The sequence below is a fragment of the Mollisia scopiformis genome (assembly GCF_001500285.1).
Source record: "Mollisia scopiformis unplaced genomic scaffold LY89scaffold_9, whole genome shotgun sequence".
Classification (NCBI taxonomy): Eukaryota; Fungi; Ascomycota; class Leotiomycetes; order Helotiales; family Mollisiaceae; genus Mollisia; species Mollisia scopiformis.
The window spans coordinates 287,990-311,023 of NW_017263589.1; the positions used below are offsets into that span (position 1 = coordinate 287,990).

Here is a 23,034-nt window from a genome sequence, read left to right on the forward strand (position 1 = left end):
GTGGCTGTCCAATGAGATGGAGGTGGCGAAAATCAGTCCGTTTGACGACGGTCAGCTGAAAATATGTGCAGTATCTGTCTCATAGAGGTGACGCAAGGTTTCCTGTCCCAAGACAGATGAACCTGTCTATTCTGGGTTCTTTGTTGAAACACGAGATGAGTGTCATTCCCAAAGATGTACCTACCCTGGAACAACAGACAAAGTAACGATTCTTTGCAAGAATAATGCTTAATGGTTGCAAATAATGTTTCACTTCAACCACCCTGCTTCTCAACTCTACTCTTGTTCTCACTGGTGAGTGACCATAGCTAACGAGACGACTCTTCTGGAGCAATTGACCCTTGGCTTTGGAAGAAGATTTTAAAGTTGATAATGCATGGATACCTAGATTAACACTTACAAGATCCAAGGCAGACTAACAACATGGGCCCGAACATGGCCCGGGCCGCTGCTAACAGCAACTGCCAGCAGATATCGTAATCACAATTTGCACAGATGCATTGAATGTGTGTAGTACCACGACGGACGTCTTTTGTGTATTCGTGGTACTCGCAAACTCATTGGCCATGTTTCCCCCACCAGACCAAGCAACGCATCATGGGCTTGCACTCAAATCATATGATGACTCATGATTGAGTATAGCGATAAAAGAGATCGACGTCTCAAAGCAAATAAGAGAGTGCTGCAACAAAGCATGCCATGGCAGGGATATCCATCATCAGAGTCCGAACCGTATGGATCTTCAACCAATCCTTCAGTAGACCCTTGGTCTTGTCATGGGGACCATAGATCATTCCCTTGATAACTTTGGAAATCTATTTCAACTTATTAGTCTACTTTGACTCTGCTAAGCGTGACTTCAGTAACTTACGGGGGGGCCGAAAGCATAGTGACCAAGAGTAAGGACTGTTCCCCAGCCATACAGTGTTCTCGCTAGGCCGGTGGTATTACGGAAGCAAAGGTATCCGGAGATGGAACTGATGAGACCAAATCCTGCCCAGCCTGGAATCGTGTTGTAGAAGTAGTCATCAAAGAAGTGGGACAGGGACTCAGGTGGGATGTCGGATCGGCGGAAAGGCAAAAGAGTCCAGTACCTATCGACTAATCAGTATATAGTTTTGAAAGACGTCTGAAAGTCCAGGAGCTTATCCCAACAATCGAAACACCACTTTCTTTTGGACTGGCTTCTGAAAATGATCCAAAAATTCTTGGGTCCCGGAATCGATACAAAACAAGGGGAGGATCTGACGTACTCTGTGAAGCAGAATGCAACAGAGGCAGTGGATGACAGTACGGGGATGAGGTGGCGAAGACCAGGAACGATAGGAGCTGCCATTGTCGAAAGTGTTTGCTGCAATAGTCGAGATCAACTGTGAAAGTTGACGTTGAAGTAGAAGTGGGCCGATGTTGATCTTCGATCACGTGAGTCAGAAATAGAGATGGGAACAGTTAGGTAAGGTAGTAATTGGACTGAAGTGAACTTACCTACAAAAATTTAACTAATGCCTAGGTAGTCAAGGAAGGAAATTACCTCTCTGACTTGCTTGTTAGGAGGATGTAAGTAAATTTCGTCCAAATTAGCTCTAGCTTACGTTAGCTCTTCGCTTCCAGGCACTCTTGTTGGAGCACCTCAGCAATAGCCGCCAGTAGCCGCAACTTCTATCACTCAACAATAGACGCCGACAGTAGCCGATATGGCTTCATACATAGACGCCGATAAGCGCTTATCGAGTACGATAGCGGCAATGAATTTCCCCGCGTCTCAATATTTACTCTTCAGGAACTTTCTCATTTTCAGTATGAACTTTCGCGATTTCCTTTTCACTTCAGAGACGAAGGAATCTGTTCGCAACACTTATCTCACTTAGACACACCTCACTTCAATCTTCTCTCACTTAGTTCATTCTTTCACGTCTTTTCAGTCCCGCTGGTGCTCGAACCGGCTGCAGCACAGCGCTGCCTAATTTCTCTTCTTCCTGTCCTTTCTCTGTCGTCGGCGCACACCATCATCTGCAAACAGCATCATGGATTCAACCGCTCGCAAGAAAGAAAGTTCGTTCCGGAACCAGGAAAGACGCGGTGGTGAAGGAACAATGAAGGTGCGTCTCAATACAGCTTTGCGGTTAATCGCATACGGCTGACGTGAAACATGGCAGCCTTCGTCCATCAACGATTTGAGCGAGTCGAGTTTCTCATTCAAGAATCACGTTGCTGCCTCCTCGTCAGAAGACTTCATACTTGACATTACTAGATACATTCCTGTCGGTTGTTTGCGAGTCGACAGAGGAGAATGTGACATACCTGCAGTGGACTGGAGCTCATGCCGCGGCTGGGCTGCCTTTCCACATGAAAAAGATATCTCAAGCCGTCGAGGTGGATCATATCTCAGCAAAGAACTGCAGTCGCTATTCTTCAACAACTCTTTGGTCAAACCATATCTTGGTCTGCATTATGCTGGCTGGATCAGGCTGGAATTCAAGTCAAACGATTCTGACCATGGCCAGATTAGAGTCTACATTCTCCCTGATGATTCTGCACGAGCGGTGGTTGATCGAGAGTCAATTGTCCTCCGCAGGGCCTTACATACTTTGTTGACACAATTGGATATTTCTCTCACAACTTGGAACGGCGACTGCTCGGCATGGTTCCATGTCGACCCGTCTCTTGACCGAAGCTCGAAAGAAGAACCTTCGCTGTTTGAGGTATTCAATACTTTGCCTTCCCCCAAGCCAAACCCATCAATCGTACCAGACGAAGACATTCGCTATACGATGGATATGCTTCTGAAGAGTGAAGTTCCAGGACTCAAGACTACCATGCACAATTACCAGTGCCGATCTGCAGCACTTATGCTTCAACGAGAATCTTTCCCAGGTCAGATCAACGACCCGAGACTGATACCTCAACTCGACCAGAACGGTGCATCGTGGTACTGTGATCTCGATCGTGGAATGTGTTTCCGAGATCCGAAAACATATGAAGCAGTCAGAGGTGGCATCCTCGCAGAAACCATGGGTCTGGGCAAGACTTTGATTTGCTTAGCATTAATTCTTGCCACACGACAATTCTCATCTCAAATCCCACAGGAGTGTTCGATAGGATCCATCCCGGTCAGAAAGACGACTGGTTCGTTGCTGGAAATGGTTGCTGCACAAATTGGACGAACAGGTATCCCCTGGAAGGACGAATTTAGTCAGCTCGAAGCTTCTGAAGGCTCCCACCTTGAGAAATGTCGTGATGCACTGGAGAAGGGGGCAGGTCACTACTTCTTACCTCCTCCAGAACCTCGCCGACTATCGAGACACATTGGCAATGTTCCGGCTCGAAAGTTATGGCTCTGCACTACTACCATTGTGGTCTGCCCTCCGAACTTGGTTCAACAATGGCGTTCAGAGATCGAGAAGCATACCACAGGCCTAAAGGTGCTGTATCTCCGTGCTCCATCAGATCGACTCCCAACTGCCAGAGAGTTGACAGACTATGACATCATTCTATTCAGTAAGGTTCGCTTCGAAGCCGAAGGGAAAGAGAATTTCGATGGCTATCAGTCTCCACTAAAAGACCTCCACTTCAAACGCCTAATTGTGGATGAAGGTCATTCGTTTGGTAATAGCAGTACGAAAACCATGGCTGACATTGCTGTTGAGTCTCTTCGGATTTCAGCCCGCTGGATCGTCTCCGGGACACCTACACAGGGACTGGGTGCTCTGGGTCGTACTGGCCGACTGCCTAGTGTCCGTGTGCCTTCCAACAACGACTCCAACGACGAATACGACGACTTCAACGACCAAGGAACAAATGGCTCCGATTCTCCGTCCAAAACCTCCGAGCAACAGAGTGAGCTGTTCAAGCAAGAGCGGCGTGACTTGGAGAAGCTTGGCCAGATTGCTACATCCTTCCTTCAGGCTCGTCCGTGGGCTAATTCTGTGTTCGGTAACGATCATGCATCATGGTCTCAGCTTGTTATGCAGCCTCGCCATGGCACTAAGAGTCGAGGCAACATGCATTCTTTGAAGGTAACCCTAAAGGGTTTGATCGTCAAGCATAAGCCCGAGGACATAACTGATGATGTTACACTGCCACCCTTGATCCAGAAAGTCGTATATCTAGATGGCTCCATTCAAAATAAGCTCTCTTTGAATACATTTACCATGATGATCATTACCAACGCAGTCACTTCCGAACACAAGGATGCTGATTACTTCTTCCATCCAAAGCAACGGAAACACTTGCTGCAATTAGTTTCGAACTTGCGCCAAGCAAGCTTCTTTTGGTCGGGCTTTGATCACGAGCATGTTCAAAATACGATCAAGCATGCAAAGGATTTCTTAGAAGAAAGAAAGGTTCCCGTCACGGCAGATGATGAGGCACTTCTGCTTCAAGCAATTGACATGGGCGAAGTTATCCTTAAAAATCATGTCTGGCAGGCGATCAGCAAAGGGCATGAGATGCCCATGTGCGTCGAGAATAATTTCTCGGACGATGTCAGATCTATTTGGTCACTCACGAACAATGCAAGCAATCCTACACTCATGGGTGCGACTATGGTCCATGAAGTTCAGAAGTTCGTTGACGCCCACATAACTGAGGAGGACACTGTAGACGGATTGTTCGAAGCTGGTGAAGAGGTCATGAAATCGGCGTCGAACGCACTACATCCAGCTCCCAGGGCCTGGACCAAAACCCAAAAGGAGAAGAAGAATTTGACAGCTACTAAGAAGTCCAAAGAAGAAGCACCTGAATTGGCTGGCGGTGTCACGGTAGGAGTCGCTGGGAGTCCGAAGAAGAGAATTCGTGCTGCTGCGGTATCAAGTACCAAGACGGATGCAGCAGTAACGAAACCGGTCCTAGCCAACGTTGAGGGCAGACTTAAGGCCAGCCAGTCTTCGGCAGAGGACCTCAACGAAGAAGAGGACATGCCAAGCAACGACGGGACACTATTTCAAACCTATGCATCTGCACTAAGAGACTTGACCGGATCCGAGCAGACTGCATTTGTGGACTTGACCGAATCTAAGGAGATGCCAAGTACTGACCCTCCGGTATCCGCTCAATTGGTATCGACTGCATCTGCAAAACTTTCCTACCTGATGGATAGGATACTCCGCCACCAGTCGCAGGAAAAGATCCTCGTCTTCTACGAAGCCGACAATGTTGCATTCTACATTGCTCAAGCTCTAGAATGCCTCGGTATCAAACATCTGATCTATGCTAAGACACTTTCATCTGCACGTCGGGCTCAGTACGTAGTGACCTTTAACCAGTCAGAAAAGTTCCGTGTTCTTCTCATGGACGTCTCTCAAGCAGCCTTTGGCTTGGACATAAGCAGTGCTTCGAGGGTATATTTTGTCAACCCCGTGTTTTCCCCTCAGGTGGAGGCACAAGCAGTCAAACGAGCCCATCGTATTGGTCAAACAAAACCTGTATACGTTGAGTCATTGGTTCTGAAAGGCAGTATTGAAGAGGTCATCGTCAAACGTCGAGAAGCGATGAATAATGAAGAGCACACCAAGTGCAAGAGCATTCTGGATGACCAGACGGTGTACGACTGTAAGTACTGTTCTATAAAACCCCCTTTTCACCTGCTTCGCAATGAATGCTCTCCGTCGGGGAGTTGATTCCATCTTGGTTGATTCTTGCAGAGCCATGCTAATTTACTATGACTAGGGATTCGCAATGCTCGATTCAGATCCTTCCCTTCCAATGAGATATCCGTCCAAGATCAGATGGCAAAACTTGCTGTCCCACAACAACTGTTTGGTAGAGGATATTCTGGCAAACTCTACCCCGATACGGATTTCATTATCGACGATACGAGCTCGGAAAGAGCAGGAAACGAAGATTCCAACCCTGGTTTCGAGATCGTATCCGCAAGTCCACTTCTCCGGCGCCCAACTCAAGGAGGCAAGAGAGAAGTGATCGTGATTTCTGATGATGACGAGGCCGATAACGATCAAAACGATAAGGATGGGCTCAGCCCTAAGCCGAGACGAAAGAGGGCAAAAACGACAAATTCTGAACCTGAGTTCGTACCTCTAGAAGTGCCACAAGAAGCCGAGAGCTCGCGCAGCAACGCACAGTCGGAAGGTGGCGATGACGATGACGATGACGATTGGCTGGCACATGCTGACTCTGACGAGGAGCTAGATATCTAAGAGGCTTGGACTAATTGTATTATATGAGGAGCATTTGGCTCTATGTAGAGTAGACAAACAGCGTGAACTTCACAGCATGGACATTACAGCGAGGACATAGCAGCTAATGCAGTCAATCAACTAAATTCTAAGAATACGTCGTCTTCCGTCTTCTATCTTCTCGCAATCTCTCTGCCGTCTAACTTGTTCATGACCCAGTACAGAATAATCATCGCACGTCTTCTCCAATTTCTAGTCCACTCCAGACTTCCGCTTCGCCATGCTAACCATGCTCCGGCACCAGTCCAATCAGATTTTCCCTCAACAACGCCATCATGTCTACCAATGTAGGCAACAACTGCCTTCTGCGTATATTCAAATTTCTTTCCTTCCTCGCCAGCAATCAGATACTTCGCAAGCCACTTGGCCTTTTGAACCGCTACTTCAGCCGTAGTTGGCAACTCCCCACCCTCAATATCAGCCGCATCCCCCAATGCGAAAACACTATCAACGACTCCCTTCTTTTTACTCAAAACCCTCAACCACCGATCAGTCAACATCCTCTGTCCACTCTCATCCTTCTTAACCTCCAAATCTTCCACCAATCCACCCGCCTTGTTCCCCGTACACCAAACCGCAGTCCCAAACTTCACCTCCCCATCCTCTTTCACATTCATGACCCCTTTCTCAAACCCCTGAATATGCTTTCCCATACAAATCCTCACATCCCTCCTCCTAAACTTCTCCATCGCATACTCCGACAACTTCTCTCCAAACTGCCCTAACATCCGATCCGCAATATCATACACACTAACCGTCACCAATCCCTCAAGCTCCTTATACACCCCCAAAAGATGCCCATGCACCAACTCATCAATCTCAGCCGCCAACTCCACGCCCGTCGGGCCCCCACCCACAATCACAAAATGCAAAATCTCCCTCTTCTGCTCAACAGAAAAAGTAGGCAGAGAAGCCATCTCAAAACAATCCAGTATCCTCTCCCTTAACTTCATTGCATCAGCTACCGATTTCATAAACAAACAATGCTCCTCCACCCCCGGCGTCCCAAACGTATTAACCTCCGCTCCAGGCGCTAGGATCAATTTATCATACCTAACCTCAAACTCCTCCCTTGGACCAAGCTTCTCATCCCCATTCGACCCGATCGCGGCTTTACACTTCACAACTCTGCTCTCAAAATCGACAGCCGTGCACCAGACCTGGTATTTCACGACGTTTTTCCCGAGGGAGAGCCGTCGGACGGGCTCTTCGGCGATGCGGAAGTCGAAGATGGAGCAGGCGGCGGAGGCGAGGAGGGGTGTGAGGGCCATGGTTCGGGTCGGGGAGAGGATGATGAGGTTGTGAGTTGAGAGGAGGGAGGTGGAGCGGCCGAGGTCTTGGGCTAGGGTCCAGCCTGCCCAGCCGGTGCCTAGGATTACGATGGTTGGTTTGGTGTTTGGTGGGTTGGAAAGAAGTGTTTCTTGTGAGGTTGAGGAGGAGCGGGTTGTTGCTGGAGAAGAGGAGGGAGGTGTGCTGGACTTGGAAGGCGAAGAAGCCTGGCTGCGTATTGTGGGAGCCATTTTGAAGCTCGAGGAAGTCTTTGAGGCAATTGAGAAGGTCCTAGAAGTGATATCTCTTGTTTGAGAGCAATGCTGTCCACAATTTCTCAAAGTCCCAGGGATCGTCAGCCTCGTATGCAAGGCTGACGCAAGGCTCGGCAATCGAGCACAAAGAAGTGGATTTTGTAGAAGTTTCCAACTTGGACTTTTGACCATCACAAGATCTTGTGAGAGTGCTGTTGGGTAAATGTAAAGAGAAACACCATAAAAAGGAATATGAAAAGTAGAATTGACATGCCAAACTTGCTGTCATCAAAGGACGCTTTACCCTTTTGAAGTCCTGACGGCATTGACAACGTTTAGCGTACGGAGGTATTCGGCATCTAGATGCCTGGCTTTCGATCGCCAGGGGTCAAACTTCAACCATGCGCGATCGAGAAAGAAGAGAACAAATTTGCCAGGATGAACAGTGTTTCGTCTTGAGGTTGCAATAGAAGATCAAGTGGTTTTAGAAACGTGGAAACAAAGTCTGATTACGTGATTATTATACCTCTCACCGAACCCCTGGGCAAAGAGGGCTTGACATGATAGCTTTTATTAAGTTATCAAGATGGAAGTTCGTGAGACTTCATACAGATGGCTGCCAACGCTTATTACGCCTGGGCCATTCCTTGCGCCAGCCAGCAAATAAACCTGCCCCACTCACACGCATGCCATGCAAGAAAACCCTTATGAAATGCTCATATCTGAACAGAGGTCCACACAATCGATCATGCCAAATAGTTGTATGTCGGTACCGCAGCATCCTCAACTCGCTCCATATATTCACGCTCGATTAAGCTCTCAATCCGGCGCTTCATCATGTCGACATTGGGCTTGAATCTTGACGAGAGTTGAGAGATCACCTCCATCAACAAGTTTTGGTGAGTATAGATTTTGCGAGCCCTGGTGATGATGTTAGCATACATTTCCACAAGCTTGATCATCGATACATACTTCATGATGCGGACGATGACGGTGTCGATGACATTGCCGCGGTGTTCATCATTTCTGACTTCTGTCTCCTTTCGCTCCTCGTCACCCTCAACCTTATTGACTGCACCAACCATGACCGGGGCCTTGATCTTCATTGTCTTGGAGGTAAACGTGGTGTTGAAGAAAAACTTGTCGCCGGGCTTGACTTCTTTATTATCCGGCTCCTTTCTTAAGACTTTCGCCTTTGGATTGACAGCAAGCGTGTGGAGGATCTTCGAAAGCTCATGACCGGGTATGTTAGTGCGTTGCTGAATTTCTTCGAATGACAACGATTCATTATCTGCAAGATCATTGAACAACAACACCACGACCATGCCGTAGGTTGGCATATTGACCTCATGTCTTCGTTCCCTACTCAAAACACCTTCTCTTCCTGGAATTTTCGGGAAGACACAGCGAATATCTGCACTTCCTAAGAATCCGAGCCATGTTAGCTTTCGGCCATTTCGCTCCTTCAAGTAAAATGCCTTGAATGATTCTTGAAGAGATGAGATTTCGGATGGCCAATTGCATGGGATCTGGGTTCCATCGTCTTGCCGTGATGCATTCCCACCCATGCTCTCCATAGGCCAGTAATTGGTTGTGAGAACATTAACTCCGAGATCAATCTGTCTCCGGTCCATATCTCCGAGGTTTGAAATGTGGGTGCGATAGCCAGCAGTCAAGTCATCGGACATCGTCATATCCTTGAACATGCCTTCCAGCTTTGATGTGAAAGAATTTCCAATCTCAAGCTTCATTCTGGAGATCATTTGCTTCTCAACATCGGCGCTTTCTGACTTTCCGTGAAGCAATCTTCGAGCAAGATGCTTCTTGTAATATCGCTCAAACATGTCCCTATCCTGAATATATTTTAGCAGGGTAGTGGCTTTGTCCAGCACTTCGTCGATCTCAGCTTCCGTCTTGCCCTTAATTCCTCGCTTAAGATTGTCATCAATGAACAGAGATACATATTCTGAGCAACGAGGGAATAAGTTGATGAAATCCGAGAAACTCTTCGTGAGAGCTGTGTGCAGGATAAGATCTTCGTCTAAGCACTTCTTCCACATCGTATCAAATTTGTCCTTTAATCTGAGAACATCATCTACCCAGCGAATGGCAGCAGCAGTCATCTTGGCAGACGGACTTTGTTGCTTGGCCTTTGGTTGCTTCTCGCCACCATCGGCGGCGTCACCATTCTCGGCTGGTTCGGAAGGTCCGGTGAAGTCGATGTTTTGAATGGTCCTGTTAATTTCAGAACCAAGCTCGACCACACGTGCCTGTAGAGCAAGCTTCAGAGGTTCCTTTGATGGGTCGACTCTTGAGATGAGTTGGTATAACAGAGTAAGATCTTCGTAACGATCATTTTCGATCATAGCTTTGATGCCACTGCCCTCCATGGCAAGGAATTCAGACAGGTGAGCAGTGATCAATTCAGCCTCCACAACTTGGGCGATCTTGGATTTAGTAAGAGCGGTTATCGTAGTCTGACATCTTGACTCTTCTTCGCCAAAACGCTTCTGAGTTTGTCGTAACCAGGATGAAGCATCCGAATTTTGGAGGAGGTTGTTGCATTCTGCCTGGTAGAATAATCGACTAGCGCGCAGGAATTCAGGCTCGAAGCTCGTCAAATACAGCTTGTCCAAGTCATTCTCTTCATCCGTTTCGTAAAGGCCCTCTAACATGAAAGCACAAGATCTAATGAGAGTCTTATTGATGACATCTCCATCGCGGTCCATGCTAATTTGATCGAGAAGAACTGAGTTCAGGATATCGAACGTGTTCAGATCCGAGCCTGTAAGACTGGCACGAAGGATGTGGTCCCGAAATAAGCCCATTGAGGTGGTGAAGATGGAAGCTTTGCGGTTGTCTGTGCAGTAGACTCGGTCCATGTACATAAGAACATCGGTCGTCATGTTCATGGTTATAATGTGGTCCTCCCAGGCCAACTTCAAGCCTCTAAGGAACTCTTCTCCAGTGATTCTTCTCTCATTTGCTGTGACTCCAGAAACGCCGCTCAATGTGATATTAACCAAGTTCGGAGTGATGAGCAGGCGAATCTTGGGCATGACTTCGGTGCCAAACCATTGTTCCTCAAACTCCCTAACACGATCGTACAGTCTGTCTCCTTGCTTCTTCAGCACAATTTTATATGATGCGCGGTAGATCTGCTCGAAGGAAAGCTTGGATGCATTTTTCGTATGGATCTCCTTGAGGGCTGACCGCAAGATGTCCCATTGCGCGTCAAATTCCGAGGTTTCGACATGGCCTGCAACACCCGCCTGGTAGATAACCTGTTAGCAACTTCGTTCAATGTAGTAGGGACAAGCAATGCGAACATAACAAAAATGCGCTAGGATGCTGTGTTGTCGAAAGTAACTAACTTGACTTGCGTCCATGCAGTGCGCAACGGCAACACTAAACGATTTGTCTGTAGCCATCTTTGTTCTCGCCAAGATGAAGTATAGCGATAAGTTCCGTTTCTCAACTACGAGTCTGCCAACGTCGCAAATTGTTCGGTTGAAGAAATACAGATGGTAAAAGGAAGAGGAGGTTTTAATAGCATGGTGGGGTGAATCACTAAAGTTGAACTTACCCGACGTGGCGGGCGTATCTTCCCTCGTCCTCGTCCTGAAATCATCTTGTACTGCCTGGATCTTGAATCGAAAGGTTGCGCAGCTCTCGACAGCTTTGTGAATCCGATCTATCGCGTGGAAACGATTTGAATGGCGGGGTGGCTACAAGGCTCTCGCAAGTTGCAATCTCGAGTTGAGCTCCATGAACGTCTCCAAACTTGCTCAGGTAGATCGAGGATTTGTCCAGAATGATTCAAGGAGGTCTGTGTCGGTGGTGCGAGGCGATTCGCAGACCGAGGGCGAATGTAATTTGCGACGAAGTTGTGGACGAAGTCAACAGCATTTTGGTTATCCTATTCGTGACTGCATGGATCGTCGGGCCGTTGTTTCTCCATCCAAGCTAGCTTCTTTTCTCTAATCGATAACAGCAGCTCTGTGGTCTTCGGGCCGTCGTTTTTCCATTTATATAGCGCTTTCGCTTTATCGGAGCTAGCGTCAAATCGTGTCGAGGCTCCGAACCAAAATTTTGAAATTCGCCGCCTCACCAAAGCCTTGATGTTCAACCTCAAAGTCAACGTAGACAAACATTTATTGCAACAACAAAATGTCACTTTCTACGATCTCATCTGCGGCTTTCCGCTCGATGACTCGAGTCTCTCGGCCAACATCAAAATTCATACCCCTTTCTACTCGTCGTCCTGGGCAGATATCTAGATTACAGCCTCTCTCGAACCGCTTCTTCAGCTCAGAACCTCCTCCTTCAGCAAACACGCCTGCACCAACACCCGAACCACGACCCGCGCACGCACCTCCTCTACCCAAACAAACCTCAAACACAAATACTACCTATCCGTTTCCCTCAAAACCAGAATACGAAATGACGTTCACATGCAAACCCTGCTCAACACGGAGTTCACATCGAGTCAGCAAACAGGGATACCATTATGGGAGTGTGTTGATCACTTGTCCGGAGTGTAGAAATCGACATGTCATCAGCGATCATTTGAATATCTTTGGGGATAAGCATATGACGATTGAGGATTTGATGCGGGAGCAGGGACAGCTGGTTAAGAGGGGGACGTTGAGTGAGGATGGGAATGTGGAGTTTTGGGTTGATGGGAGTGTGACGAAGAGGGGTGAGGGTGCTGGGGATGCTGTTACTGTTAAGGACAGTGCGGAGGAGACAGCGAAAGGATCTTGAGGAAACGATGTGATGAAGAGTGTGGGATCACCAATGTTGTACAAAATGTGGAAGGGATGGATGTACAATGAACAAACTTGACGACTTCAGCGGCATATTGGATGGCGTTCTGCAATCGGGAACCTGGAACTGTAGGTATGTTGTATGGATATATTGTGGCTCAAAGTCACATAAAAGTCATGGTGAAAGGATCGATCAGTCACAAAATAATGTTATTTTATTGTCCGCTCAGCATTTAATGCCACTCCACAAACGCAAGCAATGCATCAAAATAGTCCTCCAAGACGCCACGCAATGCAACAAAATGATCCACGCTACTAAGTCTCAGTACTCATGCCTCCTACTCCTATGCTCAGCACCCTTCTCCTTTCTCCTCTCCTTCTTCCGCTCTCCCTTCTTCCTCTTGACCTCCCCGTATTTCTCAGGTTCCTTTACAGCATCAATCTTCCTCTTACTCGTCCTCTGCAGTCGCCTCTCCTTGACACCTTCCCTCACCCTAAGAAGCGCTTCCGTATAAACACTCGTCCCCATCCTTTTCTTCAACATCTCCATGATTTCCTCACTTGCAGTTTTCAGAGCGTCATATCCAGTGAGGAAGAGCTCGTCGGTGGAAAACGGAGCGGAAATAGAAGGGTCGGTCAAGTTGTGGAGTGGAAGAAGAATGGTTTGTAGACAGGGAGCGAGCGAAGAGGGTTCTAGTTTTGAGGCTAGGACTTGCAGCAGTTGCAAAGACGCGGTCTTGGGAACTAGCATTGGTGCACGTGGTGGCGGTGGGATTTCTCGGCGGAGAATAAAACTTAGTCGGCCAAACAGATATTCCAGAGCTGTTCTTCCATCCTTCTCGTCCTCTTCCCCTTCCTCCTCGTCGGATTCGTGGTCAGTGGCAGACCGCCATTTTAGATCATTGGCCCCAGCACACCGGCCTAGAAAAACAAGATTCTTGACTGTCTCGTCGGCAAGCGGTTGAAGTAGATTGGGCGTCTTGAATATATTGGCGACGCGACGAATGAGCTCCGTGATATCGTCTCCTGTGAGTTTCAAGCCTTGAGATCCCTTCAACGGTAGATTCTCCAGTCCAGATTCTGCATTCGCTCGAGCGAAGTCTGTAAAGTATTCGCTGGCAAGTCGAGCTGCAGACAGCTTGACCCATGCATTCGGGTACGAGAGGCCTACACGAGTAGCCGCCCAGAAAACTTTTGATTTGGATGAGAGAAGAGTAGCTGGAAACTTCTGAACCAATATCAGAGCTAGCTCAAGAGCGCCGTATATCTGCTGCCAGTCTGAGTCTGGATCATCGACAGTCTGGAGGATGGCAAGAATGCGTTCTTGAAGCATTGAAACATCACTGTCGTCCGTTGTCTGATTTTCGTAGTAGAATCCGTATGTCTGCAGCGTGATATACACAACATTGGGTTTCGGACTATTGACCCACGAGCGCAGGCTCGTCAAGAAGCCGTTGGTTCGTTCTTTATCAGCCTTCTTAAAGATATTTTTGATGACTTCTCCAGCGGACAAGCGGCATTTCTCACTTTCGTCAGCCAAAGTGAAGATCAGCGGCAAGAAGCATCTTCTTGCCACCTCTTGAACATAGTCCTCAGATGACTTCGAAAGCAAGAGATGAATCACCTCCAAGATTGATAGTCGACCGCCCTCACGCTCATATGTCAAATTTGCGGTGATAAAATCAAGTTGCTTCGACCATCTCTTCTTCGTTTGAGGGTAGTCCCGCAAGAATTGGAAGTATGCGCCTCGAGCCAGGTCTCTGGTATCCTTGTCCTCATTCGTTACCATTACAGTACCGACATAGTCAAGAGTATCGTACACAACTGCTGTCTCGACCTTGGAGTCAAGGACGGCTCGCAAGAAGTTGAACGTCACGTGCCGTCGCTCAGGTTCGGTGATGTCGTCTTTCAGTCTGCTGAGCAATTCGTCCACTGTTGTATCTTTTACCGGAACATCGTGGCGGTCGCGGAGGACCACTGAGACCAGTTTCAAAGCGGCCTGGGAAATGTCTGATGCCGTTGACGAGTTCGCAGATATGGCTTTTCTTGCCTCTGCTGCTGCAATCCTGTAAAGATCTGTACCATCGCTCGCGTTTTGCAATGGGACTTTGACCAATGTAGCCAGAAGTCGAAAAGCTGCGACTTTGACTTCATCTTCCCCTTGGACGACAGCATCACCCAGAATGGGGATAAACCCAGCGATATTGCTACCAGTTCTTAAGGCATCATACTTCTTGAGAACAGCTCGCATGACATCGAAAGCGAAGCGAACCAGCTTATGAGTATAGATAGTCATGCCTCCACGATCCCCAGCTCGCTTTGCACCTTTCTGTAGAAGGTACTTCTTCAGCTTCCGGTCTATCGGCGCCGATTCTTGAGGCTTTTCGCCGTTATGAACGTCTTGAATGACTATATAGCAGAAAATAAGACTATCACGGTTGTCGGCTGCTGAGTTCCTGAGCAAGCCATTGGTGATTCTGTTCAGAAGCTCGTCGATCTTGCGTACCATTTTCAGATTCAGCTTCTCCTTCAGCAAAAGTCGTATGGGTCGGACAAGGTCTGTCAACCGACTCAAGGTGGCTGTTCGTGCGATGAGTTCCATCGAATCATAACTCTTACTACTCTTGACTTCTTTCATCTTGCTGGTGTACTCCTCGGCATCCTTTTCTTGTCCAGCTGCGCCGAATATATCATCCATAATGATCTGAACGATAGGAGGCAGACAGTAGTCGAGGTCACCCGGGCCATACTCGGGTATACAAGCAACGAGAATTGAATGCATAGTGTATGAAAGAACGTGGATTTGAGAGCCGGTTGCTAGAGCACTACGAAGTTCCTTGAGCACAAAACCAAAGCATGACGGGCCTAGGAGTACACATATCTTGACCAGCGTATCTCGAGTCATGTCGCGTGATGTTTGGGCTTTGCTGCGAAGGATATGGCAAATGTCTGTTAGGACAGCAGGTAGACATTCTTTGAGCTTGTCTTCGGGGAGCAACTTCAATAGCCGTACTACGATGACAGCGACCGGCACTCGAAGACTGACTGTTGACTCATCCTTGTCGTGCAAGTATGCTGTCAGGGGTGGTATGATGTTGGAAGCAAGATCTTCTCCAAGCTTTTGCTGACTTGGCACGGTGGCTGATAACGTGCTTTTCTTGTTGTTCTCGCTGTCAACAACCATGGCATCGTCTGCTTGGACAATCTCTGGGACACAGGTGGCTAGAGAATCGATGACTTTCCCGAGGAGCCGGATGATCTGCTTCTCAAGTTCTGGTTTTGAGCTGATATAACCAATAAAGCGCCTCAACATGGCACGGTATTGCGGCCATTCCAATGATTTTGCCAGGATTGCAACAGCAGTTGTAGCTTCAGCTGCTAGATTGTGTGCATCGCTTCCTTCCGCTCGATCGAAAATGAAGTGCTCAATGATTGGGATAAAAAAGTGGCTGATGTTCTTTGCACTAAGCTCTCCTTTTTCGGCAGCCGCGGAGATCTGTCCCAGCGCGCTTGAGCGACGGCCAACCCCTACAGCTAAAATGTTGTTGAAGAAAGAAGACTCAAGTTCGTCGTCGCCGGCGAGTAGACCGTACATATCGCTGACTTCAATCCACTCAGGGAACCATCGAACAAGAGTTCCCATTACCTTGAGATACTCTCGTCGAATGACTTCGGAAGGCTCTCGGGCTCCTGCAAACAGAGCCGGAACAAGAATTGACGATATCATGGTCCGGAATTGAGCTTTCTCGACCTCCTCTTCTACCTCTGCTGCACATTTGAGGAAGCAGCAGATACCATCCGATGAATGTGAAGACAGAATTGCAAACTCCTCGTCGTGTCTGATATAGTACAACATATTGAACAGCAACGGTGTCCACTGTCTTGCTGTGAAAGGAGGGACCCGAGAAGCTTCAATAAAACTGAATGCATTGCGCCGTCGATCGTAGTCGGGCTCGTCAAGACGACCCTCTACAAACGAGTTCAGATCAACGCAAAGCTTAGCAACGTCTGCGAGAACAGCGTCCTGTTCGGAGTAGACCGTCAAAACACGTGACAATACTTCACGAGACGTTCGGTCTTTGAAAAACCCGAATAGTGATGTGATGGTGCTGTAAACCTTGTCCTTCAATTCATGATCCTTGTGCAGCTCATAGAGTGGCACGAAGTTCTCAAGTACAAGCAAGAGACCACTCTTCGTTTTTGGGCTGACTCGGCGACTAGGCTGATCAAGGAGAAAGATGGACACTTCGACCAAATTCTTAGCTTGTGTTGACGTTGTCACGAAGGGTGCCAGCTCAGATACCGTTTCGACACAACACTCTAGCAGGTCCTTGCTTGGATCACCACGGAGGACACCACCAATATGTATCAAGAAATGATCCATGTTAGGGGCGAGAAGTTCATCACGTACCCTATCACGTACCCTATCACTGACATCATTCTCGGCACTCTCTTGACAGAGCTTGACAATATTTCTGAGGACGTTCAAGGCAAATAGTTTGACCTCATCCTTTGATTTCTGTGGGGTTAGACACTCTGCCACTTTTGGTAGGATTTGTTCATTGCTTCCGAGAAAGAGGACGAGCTTAGGCGAAGTTGACCAGGCAGAAAAGAGACGCATGATGGCAGAGACTCCTTGTGCGGTCTCGATAGGAAGATTGGCAAGTCGAGGGGAAACAATCTCTTCGTTGATCACTTTGCAATACGGCGTCCACTCAAAGTCCGGTGTGTGAACGAAGAGAAGATTCAGACACTTGAGCCCAGTTTGGCGGATAACCTTCAGCAGAGATGATTGACTGGCTTGGGGAGTAGCTTCTTCTATTTCTTCGTGATCATCTTGCAAGTTGCGGCATGCAAATACTGTGCAATAGAGAACTGCGTCAACAAGCTTTTGAGCATGAGGCAGAGCTTTGGTGGCGAGCTCTTTGAGCATGCCCTCTATCATATGTATGAAACCAACTTGTTTCCTCACACTCAGGGTCTCTCTTTCAAGTACGGATTCTCGAAGTTGGCCGTTGTCGATGACTTTCACATCCTTCAGGTCGCCTAGAGCAATATCGAGAAATGCGCCCATATCTACGATATTGAGGCTTCGGAGGATGGTAAGTCTTCGGGCCTCCATCCCCTGTCTACCGCTAGCTGCACCCTTCCTAGAAATAGATCGGCCGTAAAGTAATCGAAGAAGTAACGGCATGAGAGTGCTTCGGTGTTCGGGTTGAATGAGAGCGTCGCCTTGGAGAAAGACCGTGATTTCATCCTTCAATCTAGCTTCGTCGAGAAGATTCATGAGGTTCTCCTCGTAGGGCCGAATGTTCGGATCTTTCCAGGTGAAAAGTGCCTTCACAGCAGACTTCTGGATTTCGATGTCCCCATTAGCCACCAAACTCAACAGAGCACTATGTACGTCCTCGGATTTGTACAACGACTTTGGATTTGTAAAAAGGCAAAATAGATCGAGTTGCGCCTTTTGGTCCTTCCTAGTCCAGTCACTCAAACTTGACTCTTCCTCTTCCGAACCGTGGTCATTTACATGTTGTTTGATAGCCCATGATAGAAACATCGGTACCAGTTGGCGTGAGCGTCTTTCTGCAATATGAGGGAGGGCAGACAAAACACGCAGTGCTTGAGCTCGTGCCGATGACGGTTTTGCTGTTATCAATTCTTGAGCCTCCGCAAACTGCTTCAGCATCGTATCTCGGGCTTTGAGAACACTTAGTTCGGCCGCTTCTGCAGCCAGGTTCAATTTGATCATATTTGAGCATTCAAAATCTGTCAAATCATTTCTTTGATTTTGATCCACACTCTTCGTAGCCCCATCCCATGCTACAGAGGAGGTTTCAAGCCAGTCAAATGCAAGCTTCGCTACAATCTCCTCCCCTGATTTTGACCCAGCGATTTGCTTCAAGGACGACGTAGCATCCTCCCATACTTGGGCAAATTTGACGGTAAGCATACCAAAACAAAACGAAGCAATAGCTGGTTGTAACCAGGTCGCTGATTTCTGTGACTGAAATAGCGTTGCTAGTTTGCGGATGTGCATCGAAGCAGATCGTGCCGTCTGTAGGTCAAGAGGTGTTTGTTCAACCATCAGCATGATGGCAAGGGCTTCGGACTTGGAGCCAAGATCAGTGGTGTGGATATAGTCTAGTAACCGCAATGACAGCAACCTCAGCTCATGCGATGCTGTAGATAAGTTAGAGACCAGTGAAGTGACCAGGAGGTCAGCATCGGAATCGGTTTCTGGGTCTTTGGATGGCGAGCCTGTCTTGTGAATAGGCGAAGACTTCAGGCTCATTTCATAGTCTAGGAAAGCCTCCAGAAAATTTGGCAGACGGGCATATCGCGGAGCGGCTGCTCGTAGAAGAGGTTCAAGGCTTCGGTCTGTTTCACCAGCTGCCTTGCTCATTATCGAAAAGGCGCTAAATCCTCGACCGACGATGAAGTTTGCTTCTTCCTCCGCAAGTGAAGACGAAGGACGAAGAGCAAGTTTCAGTTTTCGCAAGAGGATCTCGGCAATTCTGGCATTTGTCGATGGATGTACTACAGTACTGTCCAGGACCTCGAGCAGAGCATTGTATTTAGGGAGACATCGGTCGTGCCAGGTTGTTGGACTTCGATCATATGGCGAAGACTGTTCAGGGAAAGGCGAGACTTCCAATCTTTCAAACTTGCTGACAATCTGGTCTTGCCATGACTGCGGCAACGAAAACCCTTCCTTGTTGTACTTACTCGGAAGGGCTCCCGAAGATACCATTTTGGGCAACAAGACTGATAGTGTATCGCCATTATCCGCGTCTGACCAATGAGCAACGACGAATCTAATTACAATTAGTAGGAGTTTGTAAAATTGGCTATCGCGACTAACCTTCGAAAGTACGGCAAAACTATGCTTTGGAAGCGTTCTGACTCTCCCTCTGAAAGAAAGGCACAGAACGTTAGGAAATACGGTGCAAATGGATCCTTCGTCAGGGCTTCCATGAATGGCGAGACGAAGGTTATCAGAGCATCCATAGGTGCGTACTGGATGATGATAGCTGTGCTCACTACCACCGAGTTCCATTTGTGCCACTCGTCACTCTTTAGCCGAGTCTGACAATACTTTGAGAAGAACTGCAAAATATCTGACATGCTTTTCAAGAGCAAAGGCCAGTTACTGACACGGCTACCTTTCCTAACGCCAGCAATTACCCCAATAAGCTTGGCAAAGAACGCAAGACACGGTATGCTCAAGTCAATGGATTGGTCTTTTGCCGAGCCCATGGTAGCAGAGACTTGGTTCTGAACGACTTCCACGATATCTTTGAGAGTGTCCAAGTTAGAGTGGTGTATGATGCTGGTAAGAACGCCGCACACTACCATAGCCCAAGGAGACGGCTCTTTTGCTGCTAGATCTTCATCTGTCAATGCATCGACAAGACACTGGAAAATTGCAGGCCCCGACGTATGAACCGCCAAGCCATTCCCCTTCATTGCTTCGGCGAACAATGTCATCAACCCATGGAAGTAGAGTCCAAATTCTTTCGTCTCTTGGATGATCTCAAGGTCTTGTTTTGCATGCTTGACAATTAGCGGTAGGGCTTTCTCTTTGTGGGCGGGGGCGGCAGCCTTCTTCACCAGAAAACTCATGGCTTCCGCTGCAAATCGTGCGATATGAGGCCGCTGGCGATGTTTCCCGAGCAGCGGGGACATTAGATCGTATGTCGGTCTCAAGTCTGGGACTAGGAGCTTTGAGAGATACTTGAAAAGGAAAGCCAGGCATGTGAAGCTCCACTCGATAACTTCTACATCCTGAGGGGTTCCCGCAATCGACGTAACCATTTCCAATGCTTTTGAATAGTGTTTTTCAAATCTTGCTCCTAGATCATGAGCAAAGTCCGTAATCAGTTCCAGTAAAGGTTCCAAGCAAGACTTTTCTTTCTTCTCCATATATGCGACAAATGTATCCATGATCTTGTCCTCGAAATGTATGATCTGGGGCAGGCTGTCGGACATCTGCGAAATATCGCGAGAGAACGTCGCAAACGTATCCGACATATTGAGGTCCCACCATTTTTCCAAGCCCGCCTTGAGGTAAGATGTAGTTGTAGAAAGGTCTTCGGCGTCGATATCATGGCGACGAACTCTTCGAATGGGGTCTAGAGCGCTGAGCTTCGATATTTTCGTTGTAAAGGATTCCCATCTGTGATTCTTTTGGTGGGCGGTCCCTTTCTTGACTTTGCGAGTCTTCACAATCCTCCCGGAAGTATTTACCGGCATTGCGACAGGATTGAAGCTTTGCACGGCGGGATTGTGGGGTGGGTGAAGTGCTTAAGAATAAATTTACATTTCAACTTTTTTTTACCGCCGGCAGAATTCGCCGAATTAGTACTGGTGCTGCGCTAAGATAAACGTACCCGAAGGTAGACGGAAAAAGCGGCACTATATGAGCAAAGACTTCGCACCGTATTTGGGCTTCTTTAGTGCCGCTTTTCTATCTCTCACGACCTTAGCTCTTATCAGTACCGTGTCGCGTTCTCGAAATCTTTTCAGAACTTCATCCCACAACACTCATTAATCTACCATGGCCTCGAAATTGTGAGTAATATTAATCTCTCATGATAATTCAACCCCCTCGCTGGCTCGTTGCTGTCAACAGCGAAACTAATTCCTTCCTGCAGAATCGTACTTGGAGCCGTGAATGGGCAATTGCAACTTACTTTCAACAAACTCTCAACTTTGCATGCAAAGAACAAATTCTCCTTAGCAATTGTTGTTGGCAATCTATTCGCAGACGATGATGAAGCTGTGTCAGAGCTCCTCGCAGGAAATATAACTGTCCCTCTTCCTACCTACTTCACCGTCGGAACAAGTTCACTGCCTCCCAGAATCATTGAGAAAATCGAGAAGGATGAAGAAGTAACCCAAGCCTTCATTGTATCTAGCCGATGCATTTGCTAATTCGATCGATAGATTTGCCCCAATCTTCACTTTCTAGGAAAGCGAAGTACGACGAAGACTTCGGAGGGTGTCAAGATTGTGGCGTTAGGTGGACAACTTGATGAGACAATCGTTGGAGGCATATCACAAGAACAGCACCTACCCTTCCATACTGTTGCTGATGCGAAGGCTCTCTATGGAGCAAACACCACCGATATTCTCCTCACGACGTCCTGGCCAGCTTCTATTAGAAATGGATCCAAAGTCGAACTCCCTGCAGGAACCACGGCCCCAACCGGTCAAGAGTACATCTCCGACCTATGTGTTAAACTTAGACCTCGATACCACTTGTCCCTATCTCCCGACTTCTTCTATGAGAGAGAACCATTCTTTCATAGCGCGACTCAGGAGGAGCCTGATATCAGACCAATTACTCGCTTCATATCTTTAGCTCCCTATGGAAACCCTACCAAACAGAAGGCCATTTACGCTTTCTCTCTTCGGCTTTCGCCAGATCGTAGTGCACCCTTTCCTGCTGGTACCACTTCGTCGCCGTTCTCCCCTCCCGCTGGTCCTAGAAAGAGAGCTGCCCTCGGTCCGAAGCCGTACTCTCGATATGGCCAGGATAATGACTACAGAAACAAGCGACAGAAGGGCCGCCGTGGAGAACGAAGACCACCTCCAGGTCCCGGGGAATGCTTCTTCTGCCTGTCTAACCCAACCCTCGCTACCCATTTGATTTCTTCTATCGGCGATGACGCATACTTGACAATTGCCAAAGGCCCGTTGACGACTGCTGATACGAACGCTGCACTTGGAATCGATTTTCCCGCCCATGCTCTCATCATTCCACTTACTCACTCGCCGACCATTGCAATAATCACTGAAGAGGACAATGCGAGACAGAAGACCTTCACCGAGATGACCAAATTCAAGGATGCTTTGCAATCCATGATCGCCAAGCGAAGTGAGATGAACCTGGGTGCCGTGACCTACGAGATTAGCAAGGCTAATGGTGTTCATACCCATTGGCAGTTTGTCCCAATGCCGGTGGAGACTATTCAGAAGGGTCTTGTTGAGGCCGCTTTCCGGGTTGAAGCCGAAAACCTCTCGTACCCTGAATTTCAAGTACGAGATCCAGGTATTGGGCAAGATGACGGCGATTTCTTCCGAGTGTGGGTTTGGACACCACCAACTGAGGAGGGAGCTGAAGGTACGACAAAGTGCTTGACTATGCCATTCGATGACAACTTGCGATTCTCTTTGCAATTTGGTAGGACCGTCCTGGCAAAATTGCTGGATCTTGAGAAGCGGATTCAGTGGAGAGATTGTGCGCAATCCGAGGACGAAGAGAAGAAAGATATTGAGGCTTTCAAGACGGCGTTTAAGGAGTTTGATTTTACACTTTAAACATGGATTGGATACCCAAAAGTAAGATCGTTGCATTTACTTGGCGTTAAGGATGGCTTACTGGGGGAATACCATGGTGGTCGAGGGTTGCATTGCATTCGTTGCTTCACTTAGCAGCATATCTGAACTCAATACAAAGCACTGATTTAAGATCTTCGATGGCGAATTTCCATTCTCTATTTAAGTATAAGTTCCTCTGAACGCCTGACAATCTCAATATCA

The 23,034-nt window shown here is 47.8% G+C and overlaps 7 protein-coding genes across 7 annotated transcripts; 3 read left to right on the forward strand and 4 right to left on the reverse strand.

Moving 5' to 3' along the window:
- Nucleotides 1–301: 301 nt before the first annotated feature.
- LY89DRAFT_683511 (uncharacterized protein) lies at nucleotides 302–1,414 on the reverse strand. Its single transcript, XM_018214717.1, has 3 exons — nucleotides 1,254–1,414; nucleotides 872–1,094; nucleotides 302–815 (listed from the first exon to the last, which is right to left on the reverse strand). The coding sequence occupies exons 1-3, from the start codon at nucleotides 1,334–1,336 to the stop codon at nucleotides 663–665; spliced, it is 459 nt and encodes a 152-aa protein (XP_018072919.1). The 5' UTR covers nucleotides 1,337–1,414; the 3' UTR covers nucleotides 302–662.
- Nucleotides 1,415–1,799: 385 nt separating this feature from the next.
- Nucleotides 1,800–6,273, forward strand: LY89DRAFT_717157 (uncharacterized protein). Its single transcript, XM_018218327.1, has 3 exons — nucleotides 1,800–2,099; nucleotides 2,157–5,550; nucleotides 5,668–6,273. Exons 1-3 carry the CDS (start codon nucleotides 2,025–2,027, stop codon nucleotides 6,153–6,155), a joined length of 3,957 nt encoding a protein of 1,318 aa, XP_018072920.1. The 5' UTR covers nucleotides 1,800–2,024; the 3' UTR covers nucleotides 6,156–6,273.
- A 31-nt stretch (nucleotides 6,274–6,304) lies between these two features.
- On the reverse strand, nucleotides 6,305–8,076 carry LY89DRAFT_706314 (FAD/NAD(P)-binding domain-containing protein; the record flags this gene model as incomplete). The annotated part of the gene is made up of 2 exons (XM_018217513.1): nucleotides 6,305–7,672; nucleotides 8,062–8,076. The coding sequence occupies 2 exons, from the start codon at nucleotides 8,074–8,076 to the stop codon at nucleotides 6,308–6,310; spliced, it is 1,380 nt and encodes a 459-aa protein (XP_018072921.1).
- A 132-nt stretch (nucleotides 8,077–8,208) lies between these two features.
- On the reverse strand, nucleotides 8,209–11,604 carry LY89DRAFT_613538 (Cullin-domain-containing protein). Its single transcript, XM_018210666.1, has 3 exons — nucleotides 11,304–11,604; nucleotides 8,690–10,989; nucleotides 8,209–8,638 (listed from the first exon to the last, which is right to left on the reverse strand). The coding sequence occupies exons 1-3, from the start codon at nucleotides 11,346–11,348 to the stop codon at nucleotides 8,464–8,466; spliced, it is 2,520 nt and encodes an 839-aa protein (XP_018072922.1). The 5' UTR covers nucleotides 11,349–11,604; the 3' UTR covers nucleotides 8,209–8,463.
- A 197-nt stretch (nucleotides 11,605–11,801) lies between these two features.
- On the forward strand, nucleotides 11,802–12,973 carry LY89DRAFT_683515 (zf-DNL-domain-containing protein). The gene has a single exon (XM_018214718.1). It carries the CDS (start codon nucleotides 11,888–11,890, stop codon nucleotides 12,482–12,484), a length of 597 nt encoding a protein of 198 aa, XP_018072923.1. The 5' UTR covers nucleotides 11,802–11,887; the 3' UTR covers nucleotides 12,485–12,973.
- LY89DRAFT_696127 (HEAT repeat protein-like protein) lies at nucleotides 12,809–20,742 on the reverse strand (the record flags this gene model as incomplete). The annotated part of the gene is made up of 5 exons (XM_018216804.1): nucleotides 12,809–15,066; nucleotides 15,106–16,325; nucleotides 16,356–16,510; nucleotides 16,547–19,304; nucleotides 19,352–20,742. 5 exons carry the CDS (start codon nucleotides 20,740–20,742, stop codon nucleotides 12,809–12,811), a joined length of 7,782 nt encoding a protein of 2,593 aa, XP_018072924.1.
- Nucleotides 20,743–21,046: 304 nt separating this feature from the next.
- LY89DRAFT_667651 (uncharacterized protein) lies at nucleotides 21,047–22,812 on the forward strand (the record flags this gene model as incomplete). Its single annotated transcript, XM_018212990.1, has 3 exons — nucleotides 21,047–21,060; nucleotides 21,144–21,399; nucleotides 21,436–22,812. 3 exons carry the CDS (start codon nucleotides 21,047–21,049, stop codon nucleotides 22,810–22,812), a joined length of 1,647 nt encoding a protein of 548 aa, XP_018072925.1.
- Nucleotides 22,813–23,034: the final 222 nt, after the last annotated feature.

What these genes read in the sequence shown, in the direction of transcription:
- LY89DRAFT_683511 (XM_018214717.1), bottom strand. Translation starts at nt 1,336, where the DNA reads ATGGCAGCTCCTATCGTTCCTGGTCTTCGCCACCTCATCCCCGTACTG. An exon ending in GTTGCATTCTGCTTCACAGA is followed by an intron (nt 1,095 to 1,253) that starts GTACGTCAGATC and finishes ATTAGTCGATAG; the next exon opens with GTACTGGACTCTTTTGCCTT. An exon ending in ACTATGCTTTCGGCCCCCCC is followed by an intron (nt 816 to 871) that starts GTAAGTTACTGA and finishes AAGTTGAAATAG; the next exon opens with ATTTCCAAAGTTATCAAGGG.
- LY89DRAFT_717157 (XM_018218327.1), top strand. Translation starts at nt 2,025, where the DNA reads ATGGATTCAACCGCTCGCAAGAAAGAAAGTTCGTTCCGGAACCAGGAA. An exon ending in GTGGTGAAGGAACAATGAAG is followed by an intron (nt 2,100 to 2,156) that starts GTGCGTCTCAAT and finishes GAAACATGGCAG; the next exon opens with CCTTCGTCCATCAACGATTT. An exon ending in TGACCAGACGGTGTACGACT is followed by an intron (nt 5,551 to 5,667) that starts GTAAGTACTGTT and finishes TACTATGACTAG; the next exon opens with GGATTCGCAATGCTCGATTC.
- LY89DRAFT_613538 (XM_018210666.1), bottom strand. Translation starts at nt 11,348, where the DNA reads ATGATTTCAGGACGAGGACGAGGGAAGATACGCCCGCCACGTCGG. An exon ending in AGATACGCCCGCCACGTCGG is followed by an intron (nt 10,990 to 11,303) that starts GTAAGTTCAACT and finishes GTTATCTACCAG; the next exon opens with GCGGGTGTTGCAGGCCATGT. An exon ending in GTCATCGTCCGCATCATGAA is followed by an intron (nt 8,639 to 8,689) that starts GTATGTATCGAT and finishes CATCATCACCAG; the next exon opens with GGCTCGCAAAATCTATACTC.
- LY89DRAFT_683515 (XM_018214718.1), top strand. Translation starts at nt 11,888, where the DNA reads ATGTCACTTTCTACGATCTCATCTGCGGCTTTCCGCTCGATGACTCGA.